Source organism: Chiroxiphia lanceolata, chromosome 1 (assembly GCF_009829145.1).
Source record: "Chiroxiphia lanceolata isolate bChiLan1 chromosome 1, bChiLan1.pri, whole genome shotgun sequence".
NCBI classification, from domain to species: Eukaryota; Metazoa; Chordata; class Aves; order Passeriformes; family Pipridae; genus Chiroxiphia; species Chiroxiphia lanceolata.
This window is the reverse complement of record NC_045637.1, coordinates 54570961-54598795: the sequence shown is the minus strand read 5'-3', so window position 1 is coordinate 54598795 and position 27835 is coordinate 54570961. Positions and strand designations below refer to the sequence as shown.

Here is a 27835-nt window from a genome sequence, read left to right as displayed (position 1 = left end):
CCAGCGACAGAACGAGAGGACATAGCCTTAAGCTGCACCAGGGAAGAGTTGGACATTAGGGAGAATTTATTTACAGAAAGAGTGCTTGGGCATTGGAATGGGCTGCCCAGGGAGGTGGTGGAGTCATTGTCCCTGGAGGTGTTTAAGGAGACAGGACGTTGGACTTAGTGCCATAGTCTAGTTGACATGGTGGTGTTCCGGTCACATCGGTGTTCTCGGAGCTCTTTTCCACCCCAATTAATTCCGTGACTCTGTGACCGACTCTGCGACAAGCGCCGGCCCAGCCCCGGGGGGGGCGGGGTTCAGGCTGCTGACGGCGGTGGGCGTGGCGACAATGACGTCTCGTTCGCTCCGCCCCGAAGGGCGGGGCTCCTCCCGGGGGGCGGGGCTCGGGGTCGCCCTTCGGACGCGGCGGAAGTGCCCGGGCGGCGCGATGACGTCAGGGCCCGCGGCCCGGCGGTGACAAGGGGCGGCCATGGCGCACCGGTACCTGCTGCTGGCGGGGGGCGGCCGCCGCCGGGGGTTGCCCGCGGCCCCGCTGCACCAGCTGCTCTGCGGGAGGGGCCTGCTGGGCAGGGCGCGACCGTGCCTGGCGCAGGTGAGCAGCGAGCGCGGGGGGCAGGGGAGGGCCGCGGTTGCCGTAGCGGCGGCAGCGGGCGGCCCCGGCACGGGGAGGGGCGCCCCGCTGCCCGGGACTGGGGGCTCCTCGCCGCGCCCCGCGGCCCTCGCTGGCTCGTCCCCATCCTGTTCGGCGGAGGCGGCCCCCGGCCTGCTCGCTACCGGCCCTTCGGGCGGCGGGGAGCCAGGGCCGGGAGGTGGGTGGGCGGGTGGGCCTGAGCGTGGTGCACCCCGAGCCGGTAGCGGCACCGGGTCCGTGCGGGACAACCTGCGGGCACCGCGGGCTCCTGGGTCCTCTTGCTGAAGGAATATGCAGCGGCACCCCAGAGCTGCTGCTGCTGCTGCTGCATCCCTCCGGTATTCATAGGATCATAAAGTGTTAGGAGTTGGAAGGGACCTTAAAGATCATCTCATTCCAACTTCCCGCTATAGTGGGCAGGGACACCTCCCACTAGACCAGGTTGCTCAGAGCCCCATCCAGCATGGTCTTTGAACTCTGCCAGGGTTGGGGCATCCACAACTTCTCTGGGCAACCTGTTCCAGTATCTCACCACCCTCACAGTATAGAATTTGTTCCTAATATCTAACCTAAATGTCCCCTTTTTCAATTTGTACCCGCTGCTCCTTGTCCTGTCACTCCAGTTCCTGATGAAGAGTCCCTCTCCAGCCTCCCTGTAGGCCCCCTTCAGATACTGAAGGGTTGCTGTGAGATCTCCACGCAACTTTCTCCAGGCTGAACAGCCCCAGTTTTCTCAGCCTGTCTTCTCAGGGGATGGTTCTCACTTCCCAAGTCCTGTGTCCCACCTAACTTAAAAGTTCCTCCAATTACCTGGTAAATCGTGATGGCTCGGTGTTCATTCTTACTAAAATGGCCTTTATGTTCGCTAGTACAAGATGTGCATTACCCTCTTTGACAGCCCTAACACACTGGAGGAATGACAGGCCTGTGCTGCTGCTTGGGAAAAGGGAGATGCTTAATTCCAGCATCTTCCAATGGCATCTTGGGAGGGTTGCTTTGTTTTCCCATAGAGTGGCGAACAATCAGGCATTTGTAGGTGTGGAGGTTATCGCCAGGATAGTGGTAGTTGCGAGATGACTACACAGAAGGGTGTTAATAACGTAGTCCCCAGTACGAATATGTGGTTCAGTTTTAATGTTGAATTTGTGGTTTTGTTTAATCAGAGCTGAACATCATTACAGCAATAAATAAAACACTGTCAGCAGTGCTGCTAATCTCTCAGGAAACTAATTCTTATTTCTTTCAATAAAATTTAATGAGTTTTTATTTGGAATTGAATTTAGGAAGGGGTCTTTGTATTAATTCTAGCATCTGGCTGTGTGTGTAGGCAGCAAACCGAGAAACTTTGTTTTCATAAAAGACATTACTTTTTTTAATTGATCTTTCTTTTAAAAAAAGTTAGCAGCTTGGAAGCATAAGAAAGGCTTGGATTAGAGAGGACCTTAAAGATCATCTAGTCCCAACTCCCCTGCCCTGGGCAGGGATGCCACTTACTAGACCAGATTGCTCAGAGCCCCATCCAACCTGGCCTTGAACAGTTACAGGGATGGGGCATCCCAGCTTCTCTGGGCAGCCTTTTCCAGTGCTTCACCACCCTTTGAGTAAAGAATTTCTTCCTAGCATCTAATCTAAATCTCTACTCTTCTAGTTTAAAAACATTCCCCCTTTTCCTATCACTGTCTGCCTTTGTAAAAAGTAACTTGCATTAAGTTGAATTTCTTTACCAGCTTTTTGTTGTGTCCATCCCCCTTCCCCCCCAATATGCTTTTATGTAATATTTTGGTGGCTGTTAGATAATTAAGACTTTTAGCTTAATTTTACTTTGATTTAGAATTTGTTTATGGATAAAACTGTAAGGTTGTAACTTTCTAGAATTAATGGATTCTTTGTCTTTTGCTTGCATAGCTAAGCAAGTAGATTTTCTGATCTTGCCTTGGGTAGCCTCAGTTTTTAAAAAATGGAATATGCTTACAAAGGTTTGTAGACTTGTAGTTCTGCTTATGATCTTGGGTTTATGTTACACTCTGGTGTAGTAACATTTTATGGGTTATTTTAACTGTAAAACTAACTTTTGTATACTTTGCTTATTTAGAATTTATATTAAAAAAAAGGTCTTGATTTTTAGCAAGGTATCACAAGGTTTGCCTTAAAGAAAAAAACAGATAGTTTTTTTTTTTTGCTTTATATGCTGTGACAGTTTTTATCTCTGACTGAGAGAAGCTGAGCAGAGTTTCCCAGCAGACAGTCTGAAATGGCATCCAGTCAAAATGTGCTGTGTTTGCTTTCCCTTTGATGTTTAGGGGGTGGGTGTTCTTATATCAGCTAAGCCTGTTGTGGCATTCCCACTGCCAGACAACCCAGGGACAGGCCCTGTGTCAGGATCAATATGATCAGTTTTTGTGCTGATGTTTTACAGAGTTCTTGAGTATCTCCAGTGAGGGAGGCTCCAGAACCTCTCTGGGCTCTGTTCCAGTGTTCAGTCACTCGCACAGTAAAGAAGTTCTTACTCATGTTCAAGTGGAACTTCCTGTGCATCAGTTCCTGCCCATTGCCTCTCGTCCTATTGCTGGGCACCATCAAGAAGAGCCTGGCTGCATCCTCTTGGCACCCTCCCCTCAGATACTTCAAACAGACATTTATGAGGTCCCTTCTTAGACATCTCTTCTGGAGGCAGTCAGGTGACTTACTGAGTATGCCATGAAATCAGTTGTTCCCTTTTCTCACAAAACAACTTTAAAGCACTCAACTCTCTGCATATTAACTTGGCAGGTGACTGCACATTTATTCATGGAATTTAGGATCTATAGAGACAATTTAGCAACAAGCCAGTCCTGTTATTCAGATCTTCCTCAAAGCTCCATTTGCTTACCCTTCTCTCTCCTTCACTGAAACTATAACTTAATGCTGTAGTAAACCCATGCTGGTTTAACCGAGCCAGGCAGTTGGGTTTAGCTTACTTAAACTTTTCTTCTAAACATGAGCAGTTTCTTTATTTTAGTTGGAGCAAAGGTTTCTCTTTACAAATAAAAAGTACTCTGAGTTTGCAGAAGAATTAACTCCCTAATTTTTGGGTGTTGTAGGAGACTGACATAGAAAAAAAGCCATTATAACTAGGATGTTTCTTGGAGTTTCATTGGTTGCTGCAATATTCACTGCCTGTCTGTATTTGAACTACAGATGGTCTGTGGCAAGCTGTTTTTATTTTATTGCACACGTGGATGCATACCATTGTCCTAAAGCCTCTTCTAGGAAGCACAGATGCAATTGCCTGTGCTGGAGGTCGTGATGTATTGAACCTAGTAGCTGTTCTCTATGTGAGCTGCTCTCCAGACTATCTGCACTGCACCTGCTTTTCATGATCAGTAAAATTTCCTCTTGGGTTTTCATTATCAGATTTTATTGAGAGACATGCAGTGGCACAAAATTAATGGCTTGATCAAGCAGCCCAAGAATTCTTAGCTCAGTCTACAGCAAAAGCAAGCAATAAGAACGTTTTGGTATTCCTCTTGGTTCCAGCAGGTGGAACTACATGGCTGCTCGAAATAAGTCTCATGTATTTCATCATTTAATCAGGAGTGGAGGGGGAAGCTCCCAGACAGAAGACTTGAGGAGAGTTAGCATTCAGTTAATAGTACATCTGTATTCCTGGGGTACTTTTAGCATGCAATCTAACATTCTGCAAATTTCTTTAATATGCAAAAATAGGTTTTGGTTACAACCATTGTACCTTGACTATAACATGGGGCTTTCCTTCACAGATGTAGTCCCAGAGGTGTTAGTCCTAGATGGGTGTTTGCTATCTTGCAAGGATACTTTGAGTCACGTTTTCAGGACCTGTTTTTCAGTTGGTGGCATTTGTTTCTTGCATTTTAGTATTTCTCTGGCTCTTAAGGTAAATAGCCTCTGGTCAAAAAGAACAGGAGTCTGAGTGCCTTTATGGGGTGGAAGGGAATGGAGGCAGAAGGAAAGTCTGTGGGGAAATCTTGGCATGCATAATATTTTGTTTCTTAGAAGTGTTGGGAAAGCCTTATGAAGGGGACAAGTTGGTATTTTATTTAAAATATGTCCTTCCTGAAGAAATCGAGTACGATTTCTCTTTAATAAAATTGCAGTTTACTCTGTTTTTAAGTATTCAGTTATGATACAAAAAGTTTCTTAAGAACTAGTAAGTTTCTTTAAATTTCCCTCCTCATACTTAAATGATGAATAACAGTAAACAATTAGCCTTAGAACAAGGCTTGGGTTTGTTGTGGTTTTATAACTGGATGTTTACCTACTCAGGGCTTTAAGTCTTCTTTTTGAACTGAGGTTCCTTCTCTGTGTTGGTTTCTTGTCTGCCACATCCCTTTGTTTTGGATTCAAGCAGATCTTTCATAATCAGAAGTTAGAAGTTCTTAACTATTTGAAAAAAAGATGCAATTCTTTAACAAAACATGATTCAGTATTGTGTGGCTCATGCTTGTACAGTCACAGTTAGTGTTGCACTTAAGTGTCATTCAGCTAGTATTATGAAATATTTCCCACAGAATCAATATGTATTTAATGTTCATAGCTTGTAGTGTTTCCTGCTTGATTCTTCTCTTTTAATAAAGACGGTTTTGTTTGTATGAAAGATGAAATTCTATTCTTAACAATGAGAATAAAAATTTATTTGGTGTAGAAATTACTCAATTAACTCTTCTTTTTCCATTGTCTTACACTCTGACTCACAGCAGTTAAGATGAAGGCTGTTGTAAAGTTCCAGTTGTAAAGTACTCTCTGACTAGCTGCATTTAAGGACTACTAGAAAGCTTGAAGGTTTTTGTGGCACCTTCTTTGTTGCTTTATGTTTCTTTTTCATCTTTCAGCTCTGTGAAAAAGTTACCCCTGGAGTTACTGCTGACAGAAGTACTATCTTGGCAAGTGTAATCGCTGCTTGCAGAAGACTTTTCTCTCAACCTCCCAAAGGTGATTATAGCTTTGATCAGTGAAATGAAGCAGACTGCATTCCTTGCTGAGGACTGCACTTGTGTGCTATTCAGGTTTATTGTCTGTGGGGAAGTAAGTTCTACTAACCAGCCATTAATCTTAAGATAGAACATTGATTTATGGGATTTTTAGGAGCTATTAAAGAGTAAGGGGTTTGCTTAACTTCATGCTATGCAATGCAATTTTCTGTTGAACTAAGCTTGTCTGTCTCTGGTTAAAAAGGTAACTTTAGGTTATTAAATACATGTGACATTTTCTTGTCAACAGTAGTAAATTTATTTCTGGGCACCTGGTAGAGCTTTTCAGCAAAAAGACAGGAACAAAGCTATTTTTGCAGTCTATATGTTGCTAGCTTCTTTGCTGTTGTATACATTCAGGTTGTGACTACTGAAATACGATGACAGAATTGTGAAATAAAAAACAATCATGAGCTCCTTAACTCTTTCTTAATAGGATTTGAAAAATATTTTCCTGATGGGAAGAAAGCTAATGGAACTAAAGGTGCACCTGCAGAAACAAAAGGTACAAAAAGCTGCTTGACTTCAGTTCTTTGTGGAGCGTGTGTCCATTAAATTAGATTTTGGCGTAACAACTGTGGGTTTGGCTTTTGAGTTTTTTCTTTATTTTTCAGGGAAGATGTTTCTGTACCAGATTAGTTTAAAAGTGCAAACTGATGTGTTTTTATTATACATGATATGAAAGCAAAATAAATATCTTCTGGAATAGTATTTATTTTCTCTCATGCTTCAGTTGGAATGCTGCCCTTAAATTCTTGTTTTACTGTTTCCTATTAGTTGACATTAGCCATGCATTCAGAAGTTCTCTCTGTGTGTAGCTCTCAGCTTTTCCTGAACCAGCTAAAATACCCATTTTGTTGTATGGAATAGCCAGAATTGTCACTCTGGGTGAGGATCCAGAACAGCTCTTCAGTTCTGGATGCCCAAGTGCCATCAGTTAATAGACCTCTCTTCTGGTTATAACTGTGTGAGATAGTCCATCAAGTGGCAGACAGACATCTTATCTATTTGTTTTTCTATGGAAAATGTTTCTCACATCACCTAATTACTGTAGCATTGCAGACTAGTACATTTTTTCAGAATAACTCCTTAATATTAAAACTAACAAAAAATAGTGTGAGATTGATATAAGATGAAAAGATAATTTTTTTATGTTTCTTTATTTTTTTGTTAGAAGCAAAGCAGGCTAGTGCCCGACAGCCTAGTGGGAGTAGTAGTGGAGGAGGTGGCAGTGGTGGAAAAAAAGGTGGCAAGAAAGAAGACACTAACTGGTGGACCAGATTACAGAAGGTTTTGACTTTAAAATATCTTTATGTTACTGTCTTATCTCCATGAAACAACCTTGCATGTTTTCTGCTTTATAAGGCCATATTTTGATTGCCTAAATCTTCCTTAAGCCTCCTGTGCCTAGCATTTCATGGTACCTGGCTCTAGGTGGCTCCCTACTCAGTGCCTTTGATAACTAACTTTTTTGTGTACGATTCCAGAGGAATCTGCCTCTGGTTCAGGAATGTTAATGGAATTTTAAGCTATGTGAGTGTCGTTGCTAGTAGTCAGTATTCTTATAGAGGAGCCCCAGGCCTTTAAAGGCTTTGTGTTTTGTTTCACGATGTCAATTTGTAAAACTGTCTGACCGCACAATGCTAGTTAAATGTAGTTTGCTCTTACTTGTTCAGACCTTAATGGAGTACTTATGAGTTTCTTTTTGAAATTTATTGCCATTAGCTGTAGCACAAAGACAGTACAGGGATATAAAAATATTTTTCTGATTTTACTTGGGGCACATAATATTTTTCTTCCTTCTTGGATTTTTCCTGTTAGTTTTTTTCCTTTTTTTTTCCCCAGTATTGCATGTAGTCCCGGAGAGCAAGAATAATTGTTTTAGAGTGGAGGCCTGAAGGTCATGTGACTGATGGCAAATTTTTTTCTAAAACCAGTACTTCACAGATCAAAACTGTTCAATTACTATTTGTAAAACACTTAAAGATTTTCTACTAGTGCTGTAATTCCTCAGTTGTATCTGAAGTTACTGAAGTGTGTACATACAACAAAGTAAACCTTTGTTTGACATTCTCTGTGGCAACCTAGAGGGCAGGGAATAGAAGCCAGAAAGAGCTACTAGAACCTGTTTGTTAACTACTTACTGTATTACAGACTCTAAAACTTTTTTTTCCCCTCTCCATTTCCTAGGGTGACATTCCATGGGATGTCAGGGAGTTTCGGATGTATGTAGTGGGAAGTTCTTTTTTTTGGACAATGGTTGTATACTACTTCTTCTTCAGGGTCCCTGGGAGAGAAATCACATGGAAAGACTTTGTCAACAACTACCTTTCAAAAGGAGTGGTGAGTAGTGAGGGGAATCAATACAAAAAATCAATGTGCTGAAAATGCTCAGTTCTGCCTCCCCACTTACGCTTGTGTTCATGTGTCTGTGGAGTGAGAACTGGCTCAAGAGTAACTTTTGAGGGAGAAAGGGATTAGCTTTTATTTTAATCAGTTCCCTAATCAGATGTTCCGGATGGATGTGTGGAGGTTGATGTAATTTCAAGGGAGGAGAGGGAATAGCAGCTCAGGACAAAATTTCTTTGTTGGGTAGCTCATGTGGATGCTGGTTTGAAGGTGCAGTGTAGCTGCATGCTCTCAGGGTATGGTTTTGTAGTACAGGTAAGCTGACCTAATGGCTTAAACAGGCATGCCAGCTGCCTTTAGAAGAAGCTTACTGCTAACCTTAAGCACTTCCATGAGCCTGTCCCTCTGAAGGGAAAGGTTTTCTGCTTGTTTTATGCCTGAAATCAGTTCCTCAGGGAATCCGAGAAGCAGCATTGTGAACAGAAAGGTGAGGGTGGGGAATGGAAGAATCCTTTCAAGGACAATGAATTGTCCCTTCAAGGACAGTAAATTAGTCTAACTGTGTTGTAAAATAGCCTCCTCTCTTTGTTTTCTCCTCTCCTATTTCTTCTTACCTGGAGCTACTACTGGAACAATCAATTTTATCATCGGTGTCCTATCTCTCTGTAGAACTTGGCAGCTTTCCACACTTGGAGTAATAGGTTGGTGATGCCCTGAAGCTCAGGAGATGGTGTCTTACACAGGCTTTTTCCACTTCAGGAGCCACTAGTCCTTTGCTTTGTTCCCTCCCAGCTTGTAGCTTCACCTACAGGTTAGGAAAGCATTGGCTTGCTTCCTCCTTCCTCTAGGTTTCAGAGCTGGGATTTTCTGTTAACAGCATGCTTCCTACCCCTCCATTACTTCAGTAAACTGCTAAACAGGGTGTTTCTTACCTTTCTTGATCTTACTGATCTGTGCAGAACTGCTCTGTGTGCTTCTCCCTTTCTGCCTAGACTGTGTCTTACAGTCAGCCCTGTCCTTAATTGATGATTATGTGTACGTCTTGTGAAAAAAAACCTTACTGATTGTATTTGTTGTGAAGCAGTAGGACACTTAGCTTGGTAAAAAGATTAGTTCAGCTGTTAGAGTGAACAAAACCTGAAGCCCTGTTGCAGAAAAGCATTGTAAAAGTAGGCTGTTGCACAAAACCAAGTTTCTCGTGTCTTTGTAAGATGTAGTCTGGATGTTCAGATAAACTAAATATGTAGCTATCAAATGCTCTTGGTTGCCATAGTGATGGGGAGAAGCCCACACTACTGGGGTTACAAGCTTTTCAAAACAAAGATGTTCAGGTAGTGTTGCATGAAGTCAGGTTAGTTCTATATACAGTGACTTCTTAGCTCATGTTTTGCTTTAGTTCTACCAGAAACGACCACATGTAGCAAGTTCAGGGAATAACCTTACTAATCTGTGTTCAATTCAGGCCCAAATTCTAGAACCAGTGCTAATTTTAAATGCTTTAAAGATGCTGAAGCCAGTTATTTAATGGAAAGAAAAAGTGGAAAAGTCTTCAGCTGTCTTCTGAAGAGACCCTGTCAAATTCAAGAAACTAACCATTTGAGGAGACTTCTGAAAAAGAACTTTATAGTATATACCTGCAAAGCCACGGTTCAGTTTTTGGGTTTAGTTTATATGGTGTTACCTCAGCTAAATACTTCTTTATCTAACTGATGCTAATTGTGTTTAGTATGGTAGCACAGGAAGTCTTTTTTTATATTGGGGTAAACAATTGTAAGAGCAAAGTTAAGCTTTCCTTCATTCTGTTCAGTTTGGTCTGTTTTGGAAGCTGCTGTAAGAGTTTGGAGTCATATAATTTATTGCTTTTAGTGTATGACTACTGAAGCAGTGAAGTATTGTTTAACTATTTCATTGTAACTGTGATTTTTGCTGATGCATGCATTGGGTTTTTTCTTGAAAAAAGGCTGTGAGGTCAGTCTTTCAATCTAAATTCTAATGTGCCCGTATTCCTTTCTTCCTGACTCCATACATGATTCCTAATGGCAAACAGTAGATTGTGGAACCATCCTGATGTACAAGATTAATTTTATTCTCCTTACTGGAAAACAGAAAGATTCACTTGTGGTATCTGTATCTCTTAGCTGTGATGGAAGTGCAGTGACTGTGAGCTCTTCACACAAGTTTTGTTCTTTCTTCCTACAGGTGGACAGACTTGAAGTGGTGAACAAGCGCTTTGTGAGAGTTATCTTTGTTCCTGGAAAGTCTCCTCACGAATGGGTAAACGCTTTTAGTACATATACATGAGACACTAGAAACAGCAAAGCAGTCTTTTTAGGTAAAGTTTGATATGAAAAGCTTGGTCTGGAGCATTAATAGTATCTCAGTCTAAAATATGTTTTCTGCCTTATTATTACATTATCCTACATTGTGTGTTTTTCACTTTACTGTACCAGTTGTTTTGCCATAGATACCTTAAAACTCTGGCAACTAGTTCCTTTCCAGCACCGTGTTCTTAATATAGACATGTAAACAGGAAGAGTGAGAAACTCTGCTGAAGGTTCTGTAGTTTTAGCTGCTGTTTTTCATCTGCTCAAGAAAATCCCAGACTTAACTGTACATACTTTTGGATCTTTTCTACTCCAGACTGTTTTTAGCCAGTTATTTGAGAACACAAAGAGAAATGTTTAATTTTTGTCTCCAAAGTACTTATTTCAGGGAGTTGCCTTTCTAGTATCACTTTCCCTAGTGAGGGTTAAAGTAATGCAGGCAAAAATTCTCCAAAGAATAATACCCAGTGGCAGGAACCTATTAAAAGTAGATAAATATCTGATAGACAATGTGGAAAATTTAGAAGAATCATCAGAGAAGTTTATCAGGTTGTCTAGATGATGGAGGTTTCTTAGCTGACTTCCTGAAATAAGGTCTGCAAGTCCCTTCAGGGTAAAGTGAAATCTGCAGTAGTTACTTAATCAGTGAGTTTCAGTGTGGCTTATTAGTATACCTACTCTTTAACCCACATACCACCAGTTGCCTTAGTTTCTCAATCACTTAATACTCAGAACTAATCTGTTTTTAATTTTTCAATATTAATGTAAGTAGGGGCAAATCAGGCAGGTCATAGGGCAGAAGGGGAGATTTCTTGAAAAACCAAACAATACTTTGAAAGTAATGTCTGGATTTTTTTTTTTTCTGGGTGGATGATAAAATTCATTATTTTTTTTGTGAAGACAGCTTACTTTAAAGCTAGTATAGACTCTGAAAGTAGAGAATTGCTTTTCTTAATCAGAAGGGCCGAGACCTTCAGGTGAAATAATAAGTTGTATGACTGCTGTGTTTCCAGGTTCAGTGTTCTGTATTATTCTTACTGTATAGCTCCCTTCTGTTTGTTCTGGAGAAAATGCCTGGATTTCTGTTTGTTTAAAGTGCCCCAAAACTATCAGGTGTTGTGATTTCTGCAGAAGTAATGATACACAGTGTATTCAGGTTGGTAGGCTTTAGATTTATTATGGGCCTCTTACATCAATTACACATTTGACCAGGCAGCTTAAACTTGCTCTGAATCTGGTCTGATAATTTCTTGCGTACATGTTAGAAGTTGGCTTGTAATGAAGCTGGAATAAGGTAGGGCACTTTGTGGTGATCTCTGCTTTTTTTTCTCACAGTACGTCTGGTTTAATATCGGTAGTGTGGACACTTTCGAACGGAATCTCGAAACTGTGCAGCAAGATCTCGGAATAGAAGTGGAGAACAGATTGCCTGTGGTCTACTCCACAGAAAGCGATGGGTAAGAAGTTGCTTTAAAAGAGTCTCTGATAAAAAGATGGTTGTGTTTACAGTAGAGTAGGTTTGTAATACACGTGCCCTAGGCTTCTCTAGGTGGTGGTATTATCAGAGTAACAATCAGCTTGGGTTTATTTTTGAGGGTTAACTGTAAGAGAAGCTGTTCAGTACTTTGTCTATGAAGAAATCCATATCCTCTTACTCTAAATATAGCTTCTTATTACATAAATGTTTGTTTACTGTTACTTCTTTCTTCACTTAAGCCCTTCCTCCTGGTGACATGTACTAGAGCGAGAGTCAGCCAAGCGTGGCAGTAGAGCTCCAGAGATGGCACTTATTTAGATTTCTTTTCCTCTTTATCTCAGAAATGTGGGTTATCAGTAAAGCTTAGAAATTCTATGCTCACTTATGATTGTGCTTCTTTTCCCCATTTTGTTTTTGCTGAGTGTTGATAGAACCTCTTGTGAGCTGTTTGTTAAAGCTGTTCCTTTCCACAGACAAAATCTGTACAGTGCTCAGATACTATGATAATGAGGACTGTGTTAGGATTTTTGGCTTGTACAGAGCTGTGCTAGAAAGCTGGAGGACAGACTGTGAAAGATAATGGGCAATGAATAATAAAAAACAGAACAAAAAAACCCCAACAAACCAGAAGCCCCAAAAAACTCTGTAGCCTTGAAAAGGAAAATGGAGACATAGAAAGAAGAAGAAAATGTAAAAAAAATTGAGAAAGACCTAAAGGAAGAAGAGCAAGTATGTATTTTAGAGAGAAATTTCTGCTTCAAGTTGTAGCATATGCTGATTATATGCAACCTAATACAACTTATTTTGAGAATATAACCAATTGCATAACTAGTCCTGTGAATTTACCTTTGCAAAAATGAGATACTTCTGTTTATTAGGTAATGCAATTTTTCTCTGTAAAACTCATCAATGTCACTTGATGTGCTCGGTTTAAAAACAAGCAACAGTCACTATAACAATTTGTTCTCAATTTCATTTTGGTTATTTCCCAGTGTGAACAACCCTGCAGAAATAAAAGTATTAGGAGTTAATCGAGTATTAGTCCTGAATGTGTTTGTTTACAGTGGAACTAACATCTTTTATGTGTTTTATGCAGTAATGGATTTTGTGATATATGTGTTTTTCTTTGTTTTTCTTTCCTCCACAGGTCATTTCTCCTGAGTTTGCTGCCTACAATCCTGATTATTGGTTCTTTGCTGTACACATTAAGAAGAGGTCCTGCAGGCTTAGGTCGGGGAGGACGTGGAATGGGTGGACTTTTCAGTGTTGGTGAAACCACAGCCAAAGTTCTTAAGGATGAAATAGACGTTAAATTCAAAGATGTAGCTGGCTGTGAGGAGGCCAAATTAGAGATTATGGAGTTTGTTAACTTTCTGAAAAATCCTAAACAATATGAGGATCTGGGAGCAAAAATTCCAAAGGTAAGGGATTAGTGACTTAGCAGATAAAGACTTTATTCTTTTGGTAGTCCTTGGTATTCTAAATTGTACTAGAATGCAATGCTTTCCAGCTTCTTTCTTGTCACAATTGGAAAAAAAATAAATAGGCATTAAGTGCCAGCAGTGTCACTGTGGTGCCAGAAGACTTGTCTTGTGGAATACTTTATCTGTTCACGTGAATCAGAAATGATATGTCACATACATGTGTAGCATCATTCTTGCATATATTGTTATAGAATTGCTTTTTGGCTATGCTGGTATGGGAGTCCACCTGATGACATACCTTTTTTTTTTTTCTTGTTTAGTACGTCAGTCAAAGAAAACACTGTTCCTGTAAATCTAAGCCAGCAATATTGCATCTGTTTCTTTTCTTTTGCTTGTTTAAATGAGATATTAATCTTCAATTTGTTTCCTTGCATAATTTTGACTGTGGTGGAAGAAAAGCCATTGGACTCGACATTGTGATACGTAGATCTTAAAGTTTAAGATATTTCATAGGCTTAAGGTTGTTTTCTTCGTGAGGAAAATATACCCATTTCTCTTGCAGGGGGCAATTCTGACAGGTCCTCCAGGTACTGGGAAAACACTTCTAGCTAAAGCTACAGCTGGAGAGGCTAATGTACCATTTATCACAGTCAATGGCTCAGAGTTCTTGGAGATGTTTGTTGGTGTGGGTCCAGCTCGAGTAAGTCTTTGGCCTCGCTCTTTTCTTTCGGTATTGGTTGTTGAAAGGATGTTTTCAAGTTTGGGAGACAAACTGTTTGATTACAGCTGAAGTTCTTTCTTCTATGCAGATTGCTTACAAGCGATGCCAGATTCTTGTCTAAACACAACAATCATAGAAATACCTTTCATAAAAGAAACTAATGCAGTTCAGTATCTGGTTGCAGGCCATTAAGGATTTACCGCTTCTCAGAAGCTTAAGAACACAGAACAGAACTCTGCAAGCTCTGCTCTGACGTAAATTTACTAGCTGGGTCAGAAATACATAGCTCATTTAACTACTGCTATGGGAATGCCTCCTCCTGCTCTAAATCATTCCTGTTTCTTTGAAGGACTTCATTCTCTTTGTAGTTTCAAACTCTTAGCTATGAAGAGTTGTCTAGAACACACAAATAAAATTCTGGTTGAAATAGGAGTCCAAGGGTCATGGAATTAATGATGGATTTCTGGAGATCCGGTGATTTAAATAACAAAATATATCTGTCTAATACTTTTTGTGCACTTTTACCTTAACTCTCTTAAAATAGCTCATTAAAAACATGTTAAGTGGTATAAACAAGTTACTGATGATATTTTACTGTAATAAAAATTTGGGAAAGTATTAAGTATCCTAAAATAATAGTGATACTCAGACTACATTGACATTAGTTGTCAGTACGTACCTGACATGTCCCAAAGCAAAGTGACTTAAATTTTTTTGTACTGGTCTGTGCAAATGATTATCAGCTTTACTCCCCAGTGAAATCATTTGGCACAACTTTGGCTGTGAATTGAGGTTTCAACACAGTTGATGATTTCTGATACCTGTAGAAAACAACATGAGAGAGTATTTTAGTTTCAGTTCCTATTAATTCATCATTTTTAAATTGGGATGTGCTAGAGTTAAAACCGCTTACACAGCCCTGGTTTCTTTGGTGCTTTTTTAGTGTATATGCATTGTGGAAACTTCTAGTTCTTTTCCTTCTGAAAAACAGTTGTATGTTTCTGGATTTCAATCTCTTTCCAGTGAAAAGATAGCTCACTTTGAGCATCTAACACTTTTTCCTGGTTTATCATGTTCCTTCGTTGTACTTTTTTCAAAATATCTGATTGACTTGGTGTGGTAGAGTGTACTGTCTAAAATTTGCATCTCTTTAAATATGCTGTACGTTGTTTCTCATCAGAGAAGCCTTCTCTGATTGCCTCACTAATGTATAAAGTAGTAAAGCTCTGAAGTGCATATAATTCTCAATCAGTTCCAAATTCTTCCATAATTTTTCAGTTCCTGTTTGCTCCAGTTCGATTCCTCAGTTGTAGACCTGTTGACTCACTGAACTGGTTTTAATGAAGTCCTTCTGATACATTTGCAAGCAGAGCAGCATTGCATGTTGCATCTAAAAGTCACATTATGCTGAAACTACCACAGTAGAATTTTATAGGTAATATCTTACTTAGAATCTGAAAGTCTAAAAAAAAATTTCAGCTATTTACTCATGTCTCGCCCATTTTTTCCAGATTTCTAGAAATAAATTTAACTTCCAAATAAACATTTGGAGGTTAATTTTTTTTTTTTAGCCCATGTAAGGGAGAGGCAGGAGGGCTAAAAGTCAGTATTTGTAAAAGCACATTGTTAAAGTACAGTGGTAGTGGCTTGTAAGTAAGCCTTCAGTTAGAGCTACATGTAGGAGCTGCATCACCCTGTTCCAACTACAGAAAAAAAGACTTTATTTCCTCGGTATGAGCAATGACTGCATGGTAGCATTCCTGTCCTATCTGCAATACTGTGTGTTAAAGAAGAGCTTAAAAGAGAAATCTTGCTTTAAATCTCTGAAGTTTGGAGGCTTTTATCGCTGAAGATGTATTTCAGATATGCAGGAAAAGTCATTTCTTAAGGCTTCGAAGTTGTTTGATGTTCTCAGTTTATGGATTGAGAAAGGATTTGGCAGCCAGTGGGCCTTCATGTTGGTGATTCTTGCTGAGCAGCAGCTACAGTGTAACTTATCATTGCCTTGGTTGCTGGCTGGAGTCTTGGGAATGGTACTGGATTATAAGGATCCTGTTACTGATGTGCCTCTTCTCCTCCTACCAACTCCCCCCAGCTCTAAACAGTTACAAACCAGTCTGATGCATACTCTGTTCTTCTGTTAAGGTTAGAGACTTATTTGCTCTGGCTCGTAAAAATGCCCCGTGCATTCTCTTCATTGATGAAATAGATGCAGTAGGAAGAAAGAGAGGAAGGGGCAACTTTGGGGGACAAAGTGAACAAGAGAACACACTCAATCAGCTTTTAGTAGAAATGGATGGTAAGTATTTAATGTATAATATTACATTATAATAACAAGTATATGGGAAAGAACTAATATGCTTGTTCAGACCTGTTAACCAAGATTTGGATTCTAGCCTAAATCCAAATTTTCTCTGTTTCCTTGCTTCCTAAAATGAAGAACAGTGACTCATTTTGCTGCAACCTGGTGTTTTACTAAAATTCATTCAGAGAAAAAACCCCTCTCATTCTGCATCTCCTAACTCTTTGTTGTAGTTGAATAGACCAAAAAATTCTTCTCATGAGATCAGTCTGTCTGTAAAAAAATACAACTAGCCATGCTGGTTCTGCAATTTCCTGAGCAGTTAATCTATTATTGTATTTTGAAGATAAAGCAGGATTTGATATAGTACTTCACAAAGCAGAGCCCAAGGCCATTTTCTTGCTTGTTATGAAAAGCTGGACAATGCTGTAATAAATAGATATATTTTCAGCTCTAAGATCATTTGTTCAAACTTCTTACATGACCCTGTAAAGTGAACAGTCTTTTTATTACTGTTTTATTTTTTTTACTCATGGAAATTATACTTATACAGATTTTTCTCTTTATTACATTTCTTCAACAGGATTTAATACAACCACAAATGTAGTAATTTTGGCAGGTACTAACAGGCCAGATATTTTAGACCCTGCTCTAATGAGACCAGGACGCTTTGACAGGCAGATTTACATTGGTAAGTTTTAGCTGCATGGCTGTGTCCTTCTGTGTTTGTGGAATACCATTGAAGTCACTCCAGCTTTTTATATAAGTAACTTCCTTGCACACATTCAATTTGAATATATATATATATGTGTGTGTGTGTGTGTGTGAAAAGTAAAATCATGTCTTTTATCTTAAAGGACCCCCAGATATAAAAGGAAGAGCATCCATTTTCAAAGTTCACCTTAGACCTCTGAAGTTAGACAGTATCTTAAATAAAGATAACCTAGCAAGAAAGCTTGCATCACTTACACCTGGATTTTCTGGTAAGTAACTCCTAATGCTGCCGTTATTCTCAATTTACCAGTTAGTCTGTAGATATTTTATTTCCCTACCACTTCTGGTTTTCTTTCACCTGATCTTCTGGATGACATTCTATTTCATCATATTTACTGGTACAGTGTGAAATTCTTTTTGCCTGTTTGAGCAAGTAGGAGACTTCTGAGGGTCTTAAGTTTTGTTTGCTTCAATCAGGGTAATTTACGAAGTGGCAATTTCTTCTGTCTTCAGTAAAAGCAGTCGAGAGGTTTCTCACTGCTGTCACTCGTGTGTTCTTCCTTTATTTGTCCTTTGATTTGTTTGTTGCCTTCTTGAAAAGTGTAGAGAAGACTTGTTTTTGTGGAATTAGTGTGCATATTCTGTAAAGGAATTTCTGTTTCTGGATTTAAAAACTGCTTCCTGGAAACGGACTGTGACCTTGTGTTGAATTAGGAATGGACATGAGAACTCTTATTACTGGCTTGTAATGTAGTTAATTTAAAATTTGGGTTGGCCAGTAGTTGAATTTTTCACTGTTTTCTTGGTCTATATTAAACTGGCTTTCTGAGATCTGATTGTCAGTGTTTCTGGCAGTGATAATGTTGAAACTAAGTTATCTCAATAATGTTACTGTAAATAGTGTTAACAAGTGGTTGGCTTGAAACCAGTAATGTGAAGGGATATCCTCTAGAGATAAGCCAATAGCTGAGCTATACTGAATTCACATGTAGGAAATTTATGCAGCTAAATATATGCTAGTTTAAGTATAGTCTTTTGCAGACAGAAAATGAAGGCAGAATATATCAAACAAGTACTCCACTGGTAATGAGCTCTATTTTCTGGCTGTCTACCTATGAGAAAAATCCTAAACCCTACAACCATAGTATGTGTATTTAAATATCTCTTGAATAATTAAGCTGTTTCAGAGCACATTATGTTTATTTTTCAAGCTCTGTGAGAATTTATGGCAAAGTAGTTATAGGTAAGGTTATCTTTATGCTAAACTCAGAGAAAATTGTTGCAAATTATCAGTAATTCATGCCTTCTCTGCTTTTAGGTGCTGATATTGCTAATGTTTGTAATGAAGCTGCTTTAATTGCTGCAAGGCATCTCTCAGATGCTATAAACCAAAAGCATTTTGAGCAAGCAATTGAAAGAGTTATTGGAGGTAAGTGAATCGCATCAATTGTTTCTCAAAAATTATAACAGGACAAGAAACTTCCTTTTTTTATACATACATACATATATATATATATATATATATATATACCCAGAAAGCCATGCTTTGAGTCTTTCTGCTGGTCTTCCAGGTTGCTTTTTTTTCCCCTCCTAAAAACACCTGAGATTTAGAAAAGAAGTATCCTGTCTATATTCTTGACTTCTTTAGTAGAGGAAGGGGTACAAAGAGAAATTCCATCAGGACACTTTTCTAATTTCTTCAAAATGACCAGAAGAAAAGCTGTTTGAATTTAGGGATGCTTTTGACTGCTGCTAGTCTGAAATAGTCTGGAAAACTACTTGATTTTTAAAGTGCAAATGTTTTCTTTAGATGTTTGAATACTCTTAAGAACTTACTTTCAAACTAGAAAGTCTAATCAAGGACAAGGTTACACTGAAACCTGGAAGATGTAAATTTCTAAACCTTGCAAGGTTGGGGTGGGTTTTTTAAATTTTTTTCAGTAGGTCATATACATGGCCTCTAAGCATTGCTCACCATCTTTCTAAATGAGGTAAAGGATTTCAGAGGAGAAAGGTGTGTCTGAAACTATTAATCAAATTTATTTTATAAAGGTTTGGAAAAGAAAACTCAAGTACTCCAACCGGAGGAGAAAAAGACAGTAGCATATCACGAGGCAGGGCATGCAGTTGCAGGGTGGTTTTTGGAACATGCTGACCCACTCTTAAAGGTAAGGAAAGTAATTTGAACCAGTAATTTAACAGTAGCACGGACAACATCTTTTTCTTTTGTAGGTTGTTTTTTTTTCCCCCCTAATGTTGAGAGGGTATTAAAATATGTAATCTCGCAAAAATTATTGTGTGTCAGTTTTAGGGTACTTTTTTTAGTTCATTTCTTGTAACTTTCTTCACTGTTTTCTGACTTGGCAGTTACACAGTATGTAGTATAAATGTCCTTGGAAAGTGAGAGACCTGATCCTCCCATGAGGAGGATCTACCTGCCTTATAGCTGCTTTTTCTCTAAGGCTTTCACTATGTATCAGCAGTTTAAGTTAGTCTTACCAGGTTACATATATAACCTGAAATATAACTATAAAAATTATCTTCAGGAATATAAATATAAAAATTATCATTTGAAGGCTGAATTTTAGTTTTATTTTGCCTTTTTTTTGAATACACAGATTGAATATAAAGGAAAAATCACCCCAATCTCTCAAACTTGCTTTAACATTCATAGTTTTGTGTAGCTAGGTTTTTAATTTAATCTCAAGCTTAAAATTAATCTGGTACAATTTACTGCTGGAAGGAAAAGCATTATTCAATGTGGAAACTCCTTCAACTGTTCAGAATGCTAGAGATGGAGAAATGCTGTTGTATTCTGTCTGATACAGAATATATAATGCTCAATATGTAACTCTCAAGGAATCGTGCATTTTAATTAGAGTATTTTTAAAATCCCATACAGTTTTTACAAAAGATATGACAGTGGTCTTACCTTTCTTTTCCAGATATTCTAGTAGTTGTTATCCCAGTTTAGAGCTAGCCAGGGCTTTTAAGGATAAAACACAATGGGGGCAAAACTGTAAATGGAAATAATATCTGAATTAAACCTCAAGGGTGAGTATGGTATAGGCTGTGGTATAAAAAATTAAGCCAAACTGAAGAATGCTTTATGTTTTCTAACACTGTTTAGTTCTAGCAGTCTGTTAATTTTGATTGTAGGTATCTATTATCCCACGTGGTAAAGGACTGGGTTATGCTCAGTATTTACCCAAAGAACAGTATCTTTATACCAAAGAGCAGCTACTTGACAGAATGTGCATGACTCTGGGAGGACGTGTATCTGAGCAAATCTTCTTTGGAAGGATAACAACTGGTGCCCAAGATGACTTGAAGAAGGTGACCCAGAGTGCATATGCTCAGGTATGGGCTTAAGTGAGACTTTTTTTTTTTATGCTGTATTGTTTTATCTACTACCTGCCAGTAATATTTGATATGATGTAATCTGATCAGGTATGTCCCTCAAAAGCCTAGTTTCAGAAAATATTAGATAAATAAACATTATGCTGATGACTCAAGTATTTTATTTGTCTTACCACAGCAGTCCATGCATTAGGCTTTGATTACTGTCCTACATCTGCCCACAGGTACATGTAGGTTGCAGTTGAATTCAACTGGATTCAAATACAGGTGGAAACTTTATACTTTCAAAATGAAATTTAGTGCTCAGATTTTATCATCTCATCCTACATTTACAGTTGCCCGGTTTGAAGACCCAATTTGGGTTCACACTTAAAATCCAGAAAACCTTGTATTAAGCCACTGTTTGCTGTCAGTTAAGGCTGTGGAAATTAAGACATCAGTTTGTGTTTGTATCATACTAACTAATGGAGATGAGTAATTTGAAATCTTATCAATGCAGTGACTCACCTAAGTGTAGCTGTGCGCTACACACGGGTGCATTACTACATTTCCTGCATCAGCACAAAAGATGTTATAAGACACTCACAAGGTGAGCAATTGACATTTTGGAGTATGCTTCTCTTCCCCTGCACACTTATCCCCAACCTCCAAATCTCACCTTCTTCCTGGTCTCTGGTGTGCTGCTTGTTACCCCAGTTCTGGAAATAAATGTGCAGTGATGTCCTGTTAATTTTATTAACAGGATCTTCAGTGACTCTTGTTCAGTTTTAAATTAAAAAAAGTTTAAGTGTAGGCTTTTGTTCATGTTAAGCAAAAAAAACCGTATCAAACTTCTCTTAAGGAAGCAGGTTAAAATGCTTGGTTTTCATGCTGAGATCTCTTTGAATTCTGAATGTTCTTTGTTGTACCTATATTGATCTTGCTAGACTGAGAAGTGCTGCTTTAGTAACCATCAAATTGATAGTAGCCATGGAGTGAATAAATAAATAGCAGTTTGAACTTGCTTCTGCCTTTGCTGGAGCAAAATGCAATTTAAAACATCCCTATTTGGCAACTGAACAAGTCAATATTCAGTAATGAGTCAAGCAAGATAAGAGTAGTTTTCCCCTTTGTAGAGGAGTGTCTTGGGATGAAATATAGCATCTGAGTTTTGTACATGATAAGACAAAAGCTTAAAGACCCTCTACTTTAGTACTTAAGTCAACTGATCTTTATGAGTGAGTGGAATATGCTAAACTTCAGAAGTATTTTCAATTGGAATAACGCTTATATTTCTGGTAAAACAAAAAGAGTTTTACTGATTAATGAAGGCTGAAGTGTTTCTTGTGTAATATCTTACTATTTAAACAGCAAAGCACTACGTATGTCACTAGTAACAACCTTGAAATGGTGATACTTGTGTCTTTCAATTTAATCAATAAAAAGAAATAAGTGAAAGTCAAGTAAGGTACATTAACTTAGGTGGACTTGAGTTTTCAGGGAAGGGTTGGTTTTAGAGGAAAAGATTGGGTCATAGCAGAATGACTTCATCCTTTCAGTTTTATTTACCATATTTTACATCAACATACCCTAAAATCTTACTGTCTCGCCTTTGTTTGTTTGTTTGTTTTTCTTTTTTTCTTCAGATTGTTCAGTTTGGTATGAATGAAAAAGTAGGGCAGATTTCCTTTGACCTCCCTCGTCAAGGAGACATGGTATTAGAGAAACCTTACAGCGAGGCAACTGCCAGATTGATAGATGAAGAGGTGCGGTCACTAATTAACATTGCTTATGAAAGAACATTAAATCTTCTAACTGAGAAGAAAGCAGAAGTGGAGAAGGTGAGCATTACAGTATTTTTAGCCACTGGGTTCCAGCTAGTAGGCCAAACCCTGAACTGAACCGAATCAGATTTAAAATAGTGACTATGAAAGAACATGAGGAAGTTTGCTCAAAAACCAATTGATGTAATCGTGAGAGTTTGTCACAAGACGCAGGTAAGTAGAAACCTCCTTTTGTGTTGGAACATGTCTGAGCTTCTCATGAATATGATTTATGTGGTCACTATTCATTTGGAAAGTTGGAGGAAAGAGTCTGTCTGCTAAAGAAGGGTTTAGTAGATGTACTAGACAAATATGAAACTTAAAAACCCAAAGACAAAATACCAGATTTCCAATTCATTAGGCTAAAAGAAGCTCTGTAAGAAGGGAAATTCTTATAACTTACTCTCTGAATTCCTTTTGAACGTTAATAAAAATTACCTTACTGTCTTTTTTCTTTCTTGTCCTTTGGCTGCTTGTTATCTCCCTCACTGCAGCTGAGATTATTCTTGTGCATATTCTCTTCCTCCATGCCAGAGAGCCTGATACAGCAAAAGGATAATTTTCCAGGCTAGGCATCTGGTAGAGTTATTGACAAGGCAAGTTTGTATGGGTTCCGTAAATGGTGTTGTAGTAGGTCACCATCCCAAAAAATATCACTGAATATGGTTTGTGCTGAACAATGCAGTTGCTGATCCAACAAGATTGCAAACTCCCCTGGTAGAGTATTGTGCACATTGGTATTTTATGGTGCTGTTTAGCTTGTACATAACAGCAGCCCGATTGAACTGTCGTGGTTGATCAGAAGGGAAGGCTTGTTTTCATCTATAGCTTAATGTCTTGCATCAAGAGCCTTTTGGCAGCAGCAACAATTGTTCTGAAGCAACAATAGCAGCAACTGTGGCTCACAGGGAGGGCGCTTTTCATATTTGTCAAAGTAAGATTTTAAAAAAATTGTATTTTTGCTACCTAAATGCTCATGGGGAAAAAAAAAGTCTCATATTTGGTGAACTCTGAACAACCTGTTTTTTCTATCAAAATTAATCAGTGCCAAATTTGGTCCCAAACTGCCTTAAATTCTTCCAAAGAGGACAGTCAGCTTAGGTATTTGAGGTCACTTGGTCTGTTCAGCTTGGAGGAGACAGAGGAGAGACCTCATTGCAGTCTACAACTTTCTGAGGGGAAGAGGAGAGGCAGGCACTGATCTCTTCTCTGTGGTGACCAGTGACAGGACCTGAGGGAATGGCCTGAAGTTGTGATGGGGAGGTTTAGGCTGGATATTCAAAAGCGGTTCTTCACCCAGAGGGTGGTTGGGCACTGGAACAGGCTCCCCAGGGAAGTGGTCACAGCACGAAGCCTGACAGAGTTCAAGAAGTGTTTGGATGGTACTCTCAGGCACATGGTGTAACTCTTGGGGATGGTCCTGTGCAGTGCTAAGGGTTGGACTGGATGATCCTTATGGGCCCCTTCCAACTCAGCATATTCTGTGATTCTATGTCTGACATAAGTTGTTGTTATCCCAGGTTGCCCTGCGACTACTGGAGAAGGAAGTGCTTGATAAAAGCGACATGCTAGACTTGCTTGGTCCAAGACCATTTGCAGAAAAGTCTACTTACGAAGAATTTGTTGAAGGTACAGGAAGTTTGGATGAGGATACTTCACTACCAGAAGGCCTTAAAGACTGGAATAAAGAACGTGAGAAAGAAAAAGAGGAGACAACAGATGAACAGGTTGCTAGGCAGATCAGAGGAGGGATGCCATTTTAACTGTGAGATGTGTGCTGAAGTTGACTTGCACTCTGGAAGAGAAGCAAACTCACCGAGTTTCTACTTCGAAACAAAGAAATATTTATTCAATCAAACTGTATTATGAATGAGTGGAAGAGTGATCTCTTGTGGTAAAGATGTTCTGCTTCGATGTATGTTTGCAAGATCATCAGCTCACTGGTAAAAGGTGATCATCCTTCATTTGCCAGCTGAAGAAGCATACATTGGATTTGAGCTGCAATGGAATGCCAGAACTGAGCCTCTCAAACTTTGAAACAGTTTGGATTCATGCACAAACTTTGTGGCACTGGTCTCTCTTTTCTTTAAAATGTCTGTAAGCTTACAAAAATCAAAGGGTTTTTTGATTATTTATCTAAACTATACCTGTATATGACCTGTTTCAAAAAAGTATAACAGAATCATACAAAATGCATTGTTGAATGTGAAAGTCTGGTCTTACAAAGTACTAGCTTTGCAAAACTATCTGACTCTTTCCCCCTCACCTCATTTTGATTTTAGAGAGTTTGTCTACAGACAACTGCCATGTAAGTTGACACTGAAACTGGACAGTTGCTTAAATACCTTAAAATGTACTCATGGTTCAGTGTCTTAAATTAAACTCAGTTTGGCTCCTGCAGTTTTACTAGTCAGTTTTTTACAGAGTTCTGTAAAATATTGAACATATGAATGTGTTGTGTAAATACAGTTTGAGTCAATAAAAACAGTACTTTTCTGAACAAAGCTTGCCTTTTTATTTATTTTTTTTTTTTATATTTTCTTGGTATAGAATTCAGACCAGTACAAAACTTTCTCTCTTAAATTAGGGTAACAAGGTTGTGCTCACAAATGCCAAAAACAGCAGCCAAACCCAGAGGTTGTGAGAGTTTCATATTGGTTTGCTTAAACTAAAGCTATGGGGCTTTTTCTTTTCCTCTGCTTAGTTGAATGCAGTTGTCTTAATAATCTGCTTCTGGTTGTCTGCTGCATGCTAAGGATTCATTAGTTGGAGATTTCAGGTCTTCAAAAACTAAGCGTCCATCTCCCCATCCCAGGAGAAGATAGGGAAGTGTGGTTGGGGGTTAAGTGGGGAAGGAAAATGAACCAAGCTTCTCTGCTGGACTAAAACTTCTTTAAGGCTTACAAGTCAGAGGGCAGCTTAAGGAGATAACTAGTGATTGATTCCATCTGTATATTGCAACATAATGGAAAGCAGTAGGAGGACAAAGGAAAATGTCTGAAAGATCAGAGCCTTTGCTCAAGGTATTTGAAGTAAATTGTTTATGGAAATGATTATTTTGGATTTTGTTTTCCTTCACAATGAAGCTTTTTCCATCTCTGATGTTGTCTGGCTTTACAGAGAAGAGGAACAAGGGAAACAGCAAATACAGCAATCTAGGGCATATTTACTGGGCATTTTTAGTTGTTAAACACGTCTGTTTATCCCTATTGAGTTTGTTGTAGAATGAAGGAGAAACAGGAAAGCAGTCTGAAAAAACTAAACTTCATTTCTTAATTTCCTAATTTCTGGAGTCAAAGTTTAGCATAATTTATTGCAATAGTTGTTTTATAAAACTTAAATCTTGCAAACATGGTAAAGCAGTGACTGATTTCTGCGTGTGTGCTCTAGGTTGTATCTTACATGTATTCTGTATTAGTGCCTTGTTTGTTCTATTCTCCCTCCCTCAATTTAGCTCAACACTTCTTGTTTGGTATAGGCAGTTTGTACCCAGTGCTGAGGACTAGCTGTCTTTATACAGTAAAGGCCAGAATTCTGCATTTCTTCATTCCTTGCTAAATAAAACCAACAGTAAACACAACAACCAACCAACAAAAACCCAAAAACCCTTAACCTGACTCCTCACAATGGCACTACCAGACTGTGAAAGAATTGTCTCCTCTGCAGGAAATGTTTTCTCTTATTCCCTTTGTGCTGTGTACTTTTAAATTCCACTCTTGTTTAGTTGCAGCATGCAATTACTAAGTGCATTATAGTGGCCTTACCCCTCCTTTGTTTTAGAGCATTAATTTCCCTGTTTAGCCTTACCTCAGAAGGTCCTAATATTTTGTGCCAAAAATTACAGAATCTGACATTGTTAGGATTTTGGAATCAAAACAAAGATATGGAAAAAAAAACAACAAAAAAAAGCAGTCTACCCAACCGGCCTCTCTGAAGAGGACAGTTAGTGCTTTCTCCTCACAAATTTAAGATGTCAGGTGACTGAACGTAAATCAAGAAAATCAAGTTTAGTCTGGGCTGTGGCTGCCAATAATGCTGGATTAACTTTTCTTGCAAACACACTGAGCAGTGTTGCTTTAATTAGCAGGGGCTTGTGCGGTGCAGAGGGAGCTGCTGAGTTTCCTGTTCCTCCCACTGCTGGGAGAAGGAGCAGATCTAGACCCTCTTTCCCAACCTGACTGTCCCTAAGAGGTGATGACCTTTTCCTAAGGCGATACATGTGCAAGAAAAGGAATGGAGAGCAGTAATTGTGGGATGCAGAGAGATGAAGAGCCTAAGGTGGCTTGGTTAAGGTGGAATGCACAAGGGCTGTTATGTTGAAGCCAAGGGCCTGCCCAATTCCTTGCTGCCTTTGCCTGGAGCAACTTTGCAAAGGAGCTGGCCCATCAGGTTAGATTCCAATACCACACCTTCTTTCCATGCCACACCTCACCCACTCCCTGTTTTCAAGTGATGTAAGTTGCTATTTTTTCTTCTCATCCTAACGCTGACACAGGTGTCCGCATCTGGGCGGTGCTAAGAGCTGCACTTCCAGGCTTCCGCAGGTCTGGCTTGTCCCAGCAGCCTGCTTCTAGGTATTTCCTGTGGCCCAGGTGCAAAGCAGTAAAAAAGAGAGAAAATGAAGGTGGGCCAGGCCAGAGAAATAAAAGGTGCAAGAGATTAGGCTGAAAATTCAGAGGGGAAATGAAAAACACATAGGTGAGGAATGTGAGAGGAAGAGGAACAAAGCTAGGTGAGACTGAGCATGCAGATTCCAAAATCAGAGATTTCCAAGGAAAAAGCAGGAAGTTATTTGAAAGGAAGGGCAGCTGGAGGAATTGTTCACTAAGCCTGTTACTAAAACAATTTTCAGTTGTATGTCAGGAAAGGAAGATGATTAGAGTTGGTTGAGTGAAGAGGAACAGGAAGCTTCTGTGCTTCTCATGGCTCTCTTACTGCCTATATGTAAGCCAGTCCTCCTATGATGTTCCTACCACTGGTTCCTGGGTTCATTTTGGTGGCTTGGGTATTTCCCCCCTAAGATCAAATGGAAGATTTGTCTCTTTTTTTCTAAAGAGGGCATTAGTTTTCCTCCCCCACATTCTAGAAATTCCTCCACACATTCTAGAAATTCACACCAAACAGTTGCAAGTAAACACATGTGAAAAACTGGGTGAGTCAAAGCAGGATCAGAGAACATCGTCAGGTCTGGATTCCACAGCCTCAGAGTCTATATTCTGCATTTTGCATCAAGTGTACAAAAAGCAATAAAGAACAGGCTGGTTCACCGGGTGAGTAACTCAATTATTTAGGAATGCCAAGATTCCTAGCATTTTTAAAGTATGAACTTCCCCCCCCCCCAGTAATATCAAAATTTATGGCTTGGACCTAGGTATCAATTTTGTATTATAACAAAATGCAGTTCCACAAGTGGTAAGATGGTTAGTTCTATTTCATTTGGAAGTAACAGTGCTAGTGCTTTAATTGGAAAGCTGTGTGATAGCAAGCTCTGAGCCTGTAATGCATTCTCCTCCCTTGCGAAGACAATAGCCTGCCATTTACAAAGAATCAACTAAACTTTGAAGTTTAATGGCTTTATTCCCAGTGGATTTTGCTTTTGCTTTGTATTGGTACTACATGTTAATTCTCTTTAAGGCATTTTGTGTTATAACTTTATCTCATGCTGTGATTAATACATAGCCACATCTCACATTTACAAAATGCATATTTAAAGGTGTTCTAGTGCTGTTCATAAATCCTT

General features: G+C 39.2%; 1 protein-coding gene and 1 long non-coding RNA gene across 2 annotated transcripts; one reads left to right on the top strand and one right to left on the bottom strand.

Moving 5' to 3' along the window:
- Positions 1-380: 380 nt before the first annotated feature.
- AFG3L2 (AFG3 like matrix AAA peptidase subunit 2) lies at positions 381-24599 on the top strand. The gene is made up of 17 exons (XM_032691269.1): positions 381-598; positions 5485-5584; positions 6059-6127; positions 6797-6912; positions 7813-7965; positions 10171-10245; positions 11631-11752; positions 12920-13193; positions 13759-13896; positions 16063-16216; positions 16803-16910; positions 17077-17202; positions 18252-18362; positions 18986-19101; positions 20093-20293; positions 21919-22113; positions 23616-24599. The coding sequence occupies exons 1-17, from the start codon at positions 476-478 to the stop codon at positions 23856-23858; spliced, it is 2424 nt and encodes an 807-aa protein (XP_032547160.1). The 5' UTR covers positions 381-475; the 3' UTR covers positions 23859-24599.
- LOC116788431 lies at positions 3070-26512 on the bottom strand. Its single transcript, XR_004357637.1, has 3 exons — positions 26500-26512; positions 20569-20574; positions 3070-3259 (listed from the first exon to the last, which is right to left on the bottom strand). It is a non-coding gene; the product is annotated as an uncharacterized LOC116788431 (long non-coding RNA).
- Positions 26513-27835: the final 1323 nt, after the last annotated feature.